This window comes from Oryzias latipes, chromosome 8 (genome assembly GCF_053564925.1).
Source record: "Oryzias latipes strain Hd-rR chromosome 8, Olatipes_Hd-rR_3.1".
NCBI classification, from domain to species: domain Eukaryota; kingdom Metazoa; phylum Chordata; class Actinopteri; order Beloniformes; family Adrianichthyidae; genus Oryzias; species Oryzias latipes.
Window position 1 is genome coordinate 15,673,039 of NC_136244.1, and position 11,889 is coordinate 15,684,927.

At 39.2% G+C, this 11,889-nt stretch overlaps 1 protein-coding gene across 2 annotated transcripts; it reads right to left on the reverse strand.

Moving 5' to 3' along the window:
• Nucleotides 1–1,241: 1,241 nt before the first annotated feature.
• gaa (alpha glucosidase) lies at nt 1,242–10,602 on the reverse strand. Of its 2 annotated transcripts, none has more exons than XM_004071456.5 (19): nt 9,198–10,602; nt 8,848–8,999; nt 6,908–7,073; nt 6,707–6,803; nt 6,204–6,323; nt 5,951–6,069; nt 5,546–5,677; nt 5,209–5,319; nt 5,003–5,116; nt 4,778–4,862; nt 4,592–4,709; nt 4,190–4,323; nt 3,967–4,118; nt 3,250–3,398; nt 3,008–3,149; nt 2,819–2,917; nt 2,294–2,458; nt 2,042–2,194; nt 1,242–1,667 (listed from the first exon to the last, which is right to left on the reverse strand). In XM_004071456.5, exons 1-19 carry the CDS (start codon nt 9,696–9,698, stop codon nt 1,602–1,604), a joined length of 2,775 nt encoding a protein of 924 aa, XP_004071504.1. In that variant the 5' UTR covers nt 9,699–10,602; the 3' UTR covers nt 1,242–1,601. The 2 variants fall into 2 exon arrangements, with proteins under 2 accessions (XP_004071504.1, XP_078807013.1); XM_078950887.1 differs by having other exon boundaries at nt 6,707–6,799; nt 9,198–9,962.
• Nucleotides 10,603–11,889: the final 1,287 nt, after the last annotated feature.

Consider the following 11,889-nt stretch of genomic DNA (forward strand, 5'->3'; position numbering starts at 1 on the left):
GTCCGTGTCTTAGTCCCTGTGGTGTGGGTCTTGGTCCTTGCCCTCGAGCGCTGGCCCCCTCCAAAATTCTACCTGTGGGTGAGCCTGGTCGGGCAATGTGTACATTCCCCCACCTCTCTTTGGCGTCCTCCTCATGGAAGGATGTGGGCACCTTGTGTGTCAGAAGATCCACAACTCCCTGTTTTAAAGGTAAAATATGTCCAACACAAGAGGTCTTGAGCTCTTATCTGTTTGTTCAGCTGTTGGACAGTACAAGTAAAAAATAAAAAAGCTAGTTGCACATGAATTGAAAAATTTTGATTTTTATGTCATTTTAATAACCATTGCTTACAGGTAATAAAACCCAACAGTCAGGGTCACAGAAAATATGAATATGTTGAAAAAATGTCACTGATGAAAACTTATTGAGTCTTCTATTCAGCCAAAATAACTCAAAATTTCTGCAAAGGTTTTCTGGGCCTTTAAATGGTCTCTTAGTCAAGCTCTGTAATCATAGAGAACACTGCTGACTTGACAAAAACAGTCATCAGCATCCTTCTTAGAGAGGGTGAGCCACAAAAGGTCTTTGCTTCACAAGCTGGTTGTTCACAAAGAACCGTATCTAAACATATTAACGGAAAATTATAAGAAGAAAATGTGTAACAGGAAAAGATGCATCAGCACCAGAGAGGATTGTCAAACAAAATCCATGTCAAGAATTTGGGGGCATCACAAGGAGTGGACTAAGGCTCATAAAGAGGCACCAAACACAGACAAATACTAGACATGCTGTATAATGGTTCCATTCTTCATGTCAAGCCAGTCCTGAAGTGACTCACCTGAACTGAACTGTTGCTAAATGGTCCTAAGTCATATTTTCAGACGAAAGTAAACGTTGCACTTTATATGGTATTGAAAGGTCCTGGAGTCTGTGATGTTTTGGTGCCATCCCATCTACTGGTATTGGTCCACAGGTTTTTTTCAATACAGCCATTTTACAAAGAAACTAGAGCACTTCATGCTGCCTTCTGCTGACAAGCTGTGTGGAATAGCTGATTTAGTCACGTGCAACTGCATCTCCCCAGTCAAAGGTATCAAAAGCTACTTTAATGATTTTGGTGTTACTGTGCTTGACAGGCCAGACAACTCATCTGACCTGCACCTAAAGGAAAATCTATGATCTGCTTTCAAGAAGAAACTGGGAGAAACCAGAACCATCAATGCAAATGACCTGAAGGGAGCAAACAACACAACCCTGCTGATTTTCTTTATTAAAAAATGATTTAATAGAAATACAATAACATGAGCAAATCGTTTCACCTTACATTTCATTTTTGTAAGAAATACAAATGACAACAATAAAGATTTCTGGAAAATCCCAGCAGGTTGGTATCACCTATTCAGACTTTGACACACCTATGCACAGTAGCAGTTGGGAATGGCCATACATCACTAAGATCCCAAAAAGAACATGAAGTCGCTTTAAAATAAAATAAAAAGTTGAAAAAAATAGGAATCTCTTTAATGTGTCTCCATAAAATCTGTAGGTGTCAATGCAGGAAAATGCAGAAGAGCAGAAACCAAAGGCTCCTAAAGGCCTATGGGTAATGAAATTTAGTGCATCAGGAAGCCCACTGGATTGTGAAGGGCTTTGACATGGGCAAGGCCAGGTTGGTCACTGTCAAAACCTAAAAGATGAAACAAATGTCAAGTCATTTTATAAATACACACATAAATCTATAAAACTAAACAAGATTCTTTTAACAGGCACATATGGTCAGTTTAATTTTGTGATCATTTTTACTTTTTTAAATAATTGTCTTTAAATTAAAGCCATATTTGCATTTTAACCCCTTTTTACATACAAATGAGAAGCAAAAAGACACTAATTCCTAAGTGCAAAAGCCTCAATAAGCAAATGGCATAATGAGAAAATCTCTGTTTATATTAAGTCAACCCTAAGACATTCTTGGAAGTGACTTCCTGTGTCAAAGGTGTGGACATTAATTTGGCCAATAATTAAAACCCTATTGATCATATTGTGGAAAAAGTTCAAACTTACTTTAGTGTCTGCTTGATATGCAAAATCAAGGACTTTTTCTCCGTTTGCCAAAACATAAATAGGTGCCGAGAGGACCCCAAACACTTGAACACCCGCCAACACCAAACCGTCTAGGGCCCCGTTCAGCTTAAGGGGTTCACTAACAATCTGGAACTGAAGAAAACGCAATTAGGTTAAACATAAAGCCAAAGTTTTTCTGCAAAACATCAGGAATAAAGGATAAATAAAAAAGCCCTGCTTCCCCGATCCTACCTGTACTGCTGTGAAGATGATGTAACTGTAATTTTGCATTTCAAAAGTGTCAAGACTTTCCCCGTCATCCCAGAACAAGTCACCGCGAGCTGAGCCGTCTCCTGACAGAGCAGCTATCAGGAAGAAAGGCTTTCGGCGAGAGGCTGCAGTTGTCAAAGCTGGCTCCTTCCCAAGGTAAAGACGAAAGGGGAATCAGAGAAATTGTTTTATAATATTTCAAAACGCTCCAACTTCAAGACTTGAAGTGGAATATCATGCATTTGTAAATCAAAACAACTTTTGATCATGCACATTCTGTCAAAAATACAAATAAATCCCAATCTCCTGCAAAGAGGACTTTCTGCTCATAAGATAAACTATGACTTTTTAACCCATTTGCTGCGGAAACATCAAAAACAATCCTAAACTCATTGCTGTTACTTTATCAAAATACGAAAAATGAAAAACAGCATTTCTTTGAACTGTTTGAATCATGTCCAATCAAAATTTTTAACAAACTGCCTTCCTTTTAGATCAAAGACCCACCTGTTGGGGTATAATGTGTCCTTGCCTCACATGAATGTTGATTGTGTCCAGTGGGGCTGGCAAAAGAAAGAACTGACCCTTACTGTGGAAGGCCTGACCCTTAAAAGGGCAAAAAAGAGACAACTGTGATAAAAACTTTCATTTGATTCAATAACAATCGTCTTTTTGACCAAAAACATGAGCACTTACATTGTACAAGCTGTACCAAGTGCCAAGTGGCAGGTAGGCTTTGACTTTTACTGCTCCTTGCTTCAAAACCGGGCTGATAAGAAGTGAACCCCCCCACAAGAATTGTTGGTCTATGCTCTTACAGTTGGGGTCCGAGGGAAACCTGTAAGCAGAGCACAAAGCGAACGGGCTGAGATTCAGCGATACTGGATATAAAGAGGGAGAACTGCTAGTGAACAGAGTGGGGAGGAAAGAAAACGTACTCCATAAAGAGAGGCCGGGCAACTGTGGCTGCGGAGGTGTGAGCATGGTGGAAGAGAGTGTAGAGGAAGGGGAGAAGAGAGTACCGAAGATTCACGGCCCTTCTCATAGCTGCCTGAGCCTTCTGCCCAAATACAAATGGCTCCTGAGGCTGATGGACCACACCGGCGGAAACATTAAAAAGAAGAAAAGACACAGTTACATCTTTTATAAAATACAAACCGATAGCTCATAATAAATAAATACATTTAAAGTAAAAAAGCTGTTCACATCGGCTTTTTAACTGGCTTTGGGGAAAAAACATGCACTAAAACTGTAAATAATGTCATTTCACAAAGATCATAGCCTGTAAAATGGACGAATCGAGGTGTGATGTCACCCATAGAAAATGCCTCACCTCCAGCTCTGGCAAAGTGAGGTAAAATACCTCACCAATGGTTTCTGATACAGTTGCCGCCACGTTGAAACCAGTCGACAGTGATTGGTCCGAGTCACTCTGAATCATCATGGCAAAGGCGACAGTAGTTGCCATAGATGAGATGACTCAGAGCAACTCGGACCAATCACTGTCAAATGGTTTCAACATGGCGGCGCCCAAATCAGGAACCAATGGTACTTCCTATTTGGGAACACAAGTAAGGGAGGGGTTGAGCTGTCCATTGTTCTTACAGTCAACAGCAAAGATAGATTATCCGTGCAAAAGGATGTGTGTGTCTCACTGCATTAGGTTTGTCATTGTGGTTTCTCATGAATGGGTAGAAGGCTCCAAGCTGCATCCATCTGACGCACAACTCCTCTGTGGTGTTTCCTCCAAAGCCACAGATGTCTGCTCCTACCAGAGGCACTCCAAACAGGCTGAACTGCAGCACGGCTGAAGGGAGAAACCACCACTTCCATCACGCTTTCAAGCAGTAAGTCATACTCATTTTTCTGTTTAACTACCAGGGATGGAGAATCCAAGTTGCTCCCAGTCACTTTGAACATCTCCTGTCCACACAGCGGAGAATCGTCCGATGCCAGGGAAGGAGGAGCGAGACAGGACAAAGGGCCTCTTCCTCTGAATCTTCTTGAGGGCACTGAAGGTGGCAGCATTTTAAGAGTGACTGTACCATGTTAGGCTCAAGCATCCTCAGTTTTAATGTTCTACTATTGAAAAGTTATATGGATACAAGTTAAAATGTGGTTCATTATTAAAGCACAACTCAATACACTTTTTCATATCGAACATGTAGCTTCTTAAAATAAACTCTTGCAGAAAATGTATAATTTTACAAACTTACATTTCAAAATTCAGTCATTGACCACCCCACAGTGTGGACTCTGCCCATTATTTGATGATCTAACCTGTGTGTTGCATAAGCTTCAGTCAGTCCGTATAGGTTGTGCAGGTTGTAGTGTGTGGACAGCTTCTGTTGAGCTGACATGCAAAGAGTTCCTGAGTTCAGCTGACCTCCAACCATTCCTGTTTGAGCAACAACAAACAGTTATGTGGGTTTACATTGGGATTTCACACTGATCTAGTGCACCCACTGGGAGTGTAAGGTGGTCTCTCGAGATCATTGTCAGGACAGCCCTCCACTGAGCCTTGAACAAAACTGGCTGGTTCATTCATATCCTGTGTGAAAGTAAAAAAATAAAATAACTTGAAATAATCTTTATAACAGCTACTTACATAAAAAAAACTTTTTTATTTTTTTTTTACATAAATTGACTACAAATAATTGTTATTCTCTGTGGGTGTATGTGCAAACTCACAATCCACAGACCATCGACAGGAACTTCAGAATAAAAGTTTCTGATGCAGTCCTCCCACCATTGCCTCGTTTCCACGTTGGTGAAATCAGGAAAAGCAGTTGGGCCCGGCCAAACCTGCTGGCATAAGCCAGTTTGTGAATAACAGCCCTAATTAAAGGAATTTAAATGCAAACCTCACAGCTAAAATATGAATCTGTGGTCCAAACCTTGCCAATCAGAATTTCCCCCATCGCATTTTTAACAAAGACATCTCGTTTGACCCCATCTTCAAAAGGAGGGTAGGTCCTGGGGGGGCTGGTGCTGCTGATTCCTGGGTCCTGAAAAATACTGAGACATTTTAGTTTAGAATTTTTGCTGCCATCTGCTGGACAGATGCTCAATTTATTTATTCTAATTTACAGATGGACAAAGTGGAAGACTATAAATGAATACAATCTTTTTTATTGTCATTTTTGCATAAATTAAAAAAAAAGAAGCAAAAAGCAGTCATGATTATATCAGAAAAACAACTATTTTAAAATAAATTCACACAAAATCTCCCACCAGAATCAGGATGTACTTCATCCCTCTCTCATGAAACTCCTCAACCATTTCTGGCAGGTCTCCAAATCGCATGGGGTCAAAGGTGAACACCTTTCGTTCATGTGCATAATCCAGGTCATTCCACTGCACATCCTTAAGATGAAAAAAAAAAGGACAATATTACATACAAACTAGTCTTTAGTGAGCACTGAAATTCAATCTATGAAAACAAATGTAAAAAGTCTCTTGATAAAAAAAACTGATTGTTATTGTTAGTAATTTTTATTTATTAGAAAATTAAAAAGTGGAAAACATATATATTGTAGTTGTTTTCTGACCTCTTTAATATGTTTTTAAAATAAATTACTATTGAGTCTTGAATATTTTTTCACTCTAATCTTTTAGCATCAATCCTGGAATCATTACCATAGGAAAATTGGCACTGTGCATGTGCTGTGCAACACTCCGTGTTGCATTAGAGCTGGTATAACCCCAGCGGCAAAGATGAAAGCCAAGTGACCAATAGGGCGGCATCATGGGGTATCCTGCCAGGAGATCAAATTGAACCTTGAAAACATTTTTAATTTTTTACAACACATCCACATAAAAATGTACTGTTGCCTTTTTGTTTTGAGTTAAGTTGTGTTACAGAATTTACTTCCCCTGAGTAAAGACATACCAATAACCTGGAGGTACTGTCTTATAACACTTTGGGGGTCAGGACCCATGAAGACATACAGGTCCAGGATTCCACCAGTAGATATCCAGGTGAGAGCTGGAGTTGGCTGGAGAATCACTTCTGCAGAAACGATTATGGTCATTAGAATAGATAAATAATAACACTTTTATGACATAAATGTAAGTTTATAGACAGGAGTGCACAGAGATATATTTATACAGAACACATAAAATTTGGTCTCAGGACATTACAATTTGAGGAAAATGTTTTTCCTAAATAAAAATAAATAAAAAATAAATAGGGATATTACAATTCAAGTAGGTGGAATTCTGTGTTTAGGTTCTATTAAGAATTCTTTTCTTTTTCTTCAATTAAATGAGCAAAACAAGTTTGGCATATATATAAGACTAATAAAAGTTTGCCTAATTGAGATTTTGGATATTTCCAGAAATGTAATTGTATTCTGTAAACATGCTGTCTATGCAGTAAGAGGGGAAATGTACCAATTGCATTGCTGTTCAGAAGAAAAACACCATGTGCTAAACCCCCCTCCTCCTGTACCATGTAAAACGGATGGGAGCCATACAAGTTAGCATCTGCCTGTCGAGAAACAAATAAAACAAACATACAGCAGAAAAAAGACACATTAGCGCGTTACTAATGCAGTTTACAGACATCTGGTGGGTTTCTTTGCATAGTCCTACATGAGGTGCCATGTCTCTGTTCCAGAGAGTCAGAGACGTCCAGTTCAGGTCCAGGACCAGAGAGGTGTAATGCTCCCCGAGGCCAGACACAAACGAAGAGGCCAATGTGGTGGACATCTGCAGGTACTGGTCAGCAAACAGCAGAGGAGCAACTGTCGTGTTCATACTAGAAAAAAAGAACAAGTATATGATGCACTACCAACTTAAGAAAATAAGAGAAAAGTAAAATGTTAAACCTGTAAAGACAGACACTAATCATATTTTGATCTATTGTAGAAGCTGAGAGTTTTTTTTATTCACAATTATGCTATTTTTAGCCAAAATGACACAAAAAACAAAACTGTAGTTTTCTAGGACATAGTATCTGCAGAGCGTCAGTAATTCATTAAAACATTTGCCTCTGTGTTGTAGGAGGGACTGTTGGTGCGGAGCAAGCCTGCCCCCACTTTCCATCACCCATCAGTTTATGTGCTCTCTAGCAAGCTTACAGCCTCTCACAACCAAAAATGGTGAGCACTGTTGGAGCTATCCAGCCGTACAGCCGCAGTTACATGCGCAAAATATCTTGATCGGATCAATGGTCGGATTAGAATTCAACCGTGTACATGAGCCCAGAAAAACTTTTTCCGATTAGAACGAACGTTCACGTGGTCACACTTTCGGTCGGAATAAATCATTTGGGCATACGCAGTCGGAGGAGGAAATGAGTCCCACTGTAAACAAAGTAAGCTGCCATATACATTTATGCAGCAGGTCTGTAATATACAAGCTGATCTTCTAAATGTGCTTTTATTAATGTTATGAATATTATGAAGTGCCTGTTTGCTCATCATTTTATTTTTTATCCGCATGGTGCTTTTTTTGTGGAAGAACGGAGCTGAAAGAAGCCTGGGTTAGGAGTGGGCTAACACGCAATAACAACATTAGCCTTGTTTGATGAACATAAAATCCATGCGGGAAATGCCACAATCTGCATCCTGGCTGTCGTAAATATGTGGGAATAACATCAGCCTTTATTTTGTCTGGACACGACTGGAAACACAAATCCACGTGATTGTTTGAACGGTTTCTAAGGACTGAGCGGCATTTCTGCTTTGAAAAGCTCACACACCGCCCCAAAGCCGCTGTGTGAGCTGGAAGTCTGAGCTCTGCTGCAGACACACAGTTCTCCTGAGTCCGGCAGCCGCTAACCCAGAGCGGCGGGTCAGTGTGTTATGTGCACACATAACAAAGCACCACCGCCCTGTCCGCAAACACAAAGCTATAAGTCCGGCTGCTCTGCTCACAGACACGGTACACTCGCGCGGAACAGTCAGTCGGTCGGTCTCGTATGCTCTCCAAAGCTTTCTCTGAAGCACCGCACCTTATATGCGTGACGTAAACCAGAGCAGTAGTGACACACGATCAGAATGAACTGTTTACATGCAACACGGTCGGATAAACAATCGGCATAACCCACCTATCTCCATCGGAAAGAAATTTTGATCCGAACGAGTCTGAGGGGGTCAGAGTATTCCGAACGGCGTGTTTACATGACGCATTTTTCTTCCGATCAGGCGTTCTTTCCGATTACTTTTGTCCATGTAAACGCAGCTAATGTTGATCCAGATTCCAGTTAAGACTAGGAAAACAGAGACGTACATGGATCTAGTCGTGGACGCATAGGAATGAAGTGGAGCAGGGAGATTGTAGTCCATCCATTGTAGTTTTTATGTCACAAATACAAGTTTTTTCAAACAGTATTTTTTTTTTCATCTGCTCCCGATTCAGAACAGTTCAAACAAAAAAATACTCAGAAATGTGATTTTACAATTGTCTTTATCCATGTCCCTATGAGCCGTGTCGGCCACCGCACTGTCCTTCATAATGAGAACTATGGAGGACTTTTAATACCCATGAAAATGACTATTATGCTACAAAAGAAAAGAAAACAAACTTACATCACTCTTCCATTTGTTGCTCGCCGCACTATGAAACCAAATGGTTCGGAGTGAAACTCAACAGTAAAGAGGACATCCTGAGCATCAGCTTTGGTATGAGAAACTCCTTCTGGAAGTGGAACTTCATACCTTTGAGTGAAGGGGTCCTTGATCTTTGTAGAAAAGTTACATCCGTGAAATAATAATAATAATAAACATAAGGTCGGTATATTAGTTTTAAACTAAATGCAGATGATTCATTTTATGCAATTATCTTTTAGAATTTAAATAAAAAATTATTTAAACAACGAATGTGAATAGTGAATTAGTTATTCAAAGTGGAAATATCATTACTTTTTTTGTGTACTCACGGTGAGATGTAAGCAGTCTGCAGACTCCTCCATCACCTCAAGAGTCAGGGGGGAGATTTCCTTAAAAAGATAGGAGGGCTTGGCTCTTGTCAGGCTTGCAGTTTTGCCATGTGTGCTGGGAGAGAAGGGACCCATTTTATATCCAGGGTACCAGCGGGGGTAGAAGCACCAAGGGGGTCCAACAGGGGAGGGCAGAGGGGAGAAGCAGCACCCTCTGTCCTCACACTCCCCCTGACTCAGCAGCCTGTCCCGGCCGCAGTCAAACCGACTCTCTGGGTCAATGGTGCATTCGCGTTCTGTGGGAAAGCCGAATGTGCGCCAACTGGCTCGGTGGATGTCGCCCTTTGACGTTTTCTGTGCTTTTGGGTCGTTGTAGCTGTAATTAACTGATCTGACAAGCGGAACTCCATTGTTGGAAAAGCGGGTGAAGCTATAAAACAAAACAAACAAAGAAAAGGCGAGGAGGAGCAGAGCGGTTGTTAAACTGGACAATAGTCCCATTTTATATTTTTGCCATGTCTCCAACTAAGGGCTCGTTTGTTCTCTGAGTAAATAAAGCGCTGTTAAGCCTTTAATTCGACTCATTTAGTATCAATGAACGGTTTCCACGTCTGTCGGAGCTTTTTAGCAGTTATATTATCCTAATCGGTTTAACATAAGGGACATCACGCTAATTTCTTTGTCAAGGAGTAAAGAATAACTGCATTGTTGCTGTCAGACACGGCGCGACACATTGCACGTCTGTTGAACTAGCTTTTAACAAGCTAACATAAACAGTAAGGCAAGCATACTAGGTCAAAATTGTGTTTTTTTTTTTCGTTTTTGTGTCCATTTTTAGCAAATCTGTCTAAAGACGTCGAAATCAGATTTACACATTTAAGTTAATTTAAGCAATAAATTCCAAGATTTACACAAAGTAGTGTGTAAATTATGTAGTTTTTTTTGTTATTTGTGTGTCTTATGGGTCAAATCAGAATCAGGTTAGGTTCCAGTTTACACCGTGTAATCTTGAGTATAAAGCTGTTATTAAATTGTCTTTTTTTCCACATTTACAAGCTGATCCTGATGTGACACTAAGGTCTTGCTGTTTACTTTATTTTTTTCCATTAAAGCTCATTTTTTCACTCATTAAATAAAAGGATTGGAAGTTGTGTCAAGCAATCACTTTGATTAGTCACAAACTTCTACCTTAATTTTATTTTTCTTTAAAAAAATGGAAAGGTAGTTCTTTGAATCAAACTATTAATTTCAATACAAATTCACAAAAGCCTAGTTTGAGTTTAAAAAATAAGGTTTTGTAGGGGGGTAAAGCTACGGAAGAGGATTAGGGCCATGGAAAAATAAAAAAACATATATACAAAAGTTGGAAGTAATATATAACTGCAAAAAAAAAAAAAAAAAAAAAAAAAACTCAGTTACATATTATCTCAAACAGATTGCATCCAAACTCTACTTTAAAGAAAAACCCAGATCTTCCCTGTGGTTCCACAGCTTATGTCTTGCCTTGGAGCTTCCAGCACTTTGTATTTTTTTACTAATAACATATGCTTTATAACTGTTAACTCACAACATATGCAATTTAACATAGAGACAACATGTTATATATGACGACAGTATAAATACAAACAGTAAAATGATATTTTAATGGAAACAACTAAATAATTTTAACCCATTCAGAATAAATCTTCATAAATTTGGATGATGCTTGAATCAACACATTTTTTGGTTAAGCTGTTTAAGAAAACAAAAAAAATTCCTTGTAAATGTGAAAAAAAAAACATTTTTCTATATTTTCTACAGTATGTTCAAATCCTACCCATTCAAAAACTTCTCCATATATGAAGAGGACAACAAATTTGTTGTGATGTCTGCTTCTTTAAATTTTCAAATTAGAATAAATAAATGTACTTTTACATGTAATTATGGCTCCCCTTCTCAGATTGTATAACTAGGTGAGTGACAATAAAATAGATCATTTGTATTTTCATCTACCCTTTAGTAGATAATTAACACTTTCTAGAAAAATTCATCCATCCACTTTCTAAACCCATTTTGTCCTTTTTCGGGGTCACAGAGCTGCTGGAGCCTAACCCCACCACTCGAGGACAATTTAGAGAAACCATTTAACATATGAAGCATGTTTTTGGACGGTGGGAGGAAACTGGAGTTCTAGGAGAAAACCCACACATGCAAGTTCCACACAGAAATGCCCCCCATTGGTGATTCTGAGCATTCTTGTTGTGAGGCAAGAGCGCCAACCACTGCACCACCATGCAGACAAGTGCATCACATCTGTAAAACGTGATGTAATGCTTTATTTGTAGTAAGGCAATTACCAGATATCAAACATTTTAGTACCACTATTAATATTAATTTTGCCCAGCGAAAGTTAAATAACCAAAAGACTAATCTTGAAAGTCTGAAGGAACTGAGTAGCTGCACTACCCAGAGTGCATTGCACACTGCGGAAGGTCAGCTGTATCAGTGTTGTTTTTAATGAAGTGACCAGAAGCCCCGCCTAATAAACATTACGCAACAATAGTAGTAGCAGAGAAGGAAAAAAACATTGTGTTAAACTTGTAACCTTAAATAGTGCATCAGTCAAAACACAAAGTATGAGTAAAAAAGAAAATAGAATTTAATGTGCAATTCATTAACTTTACTTTGACACTTTTTAAAAGTCATTCTACAA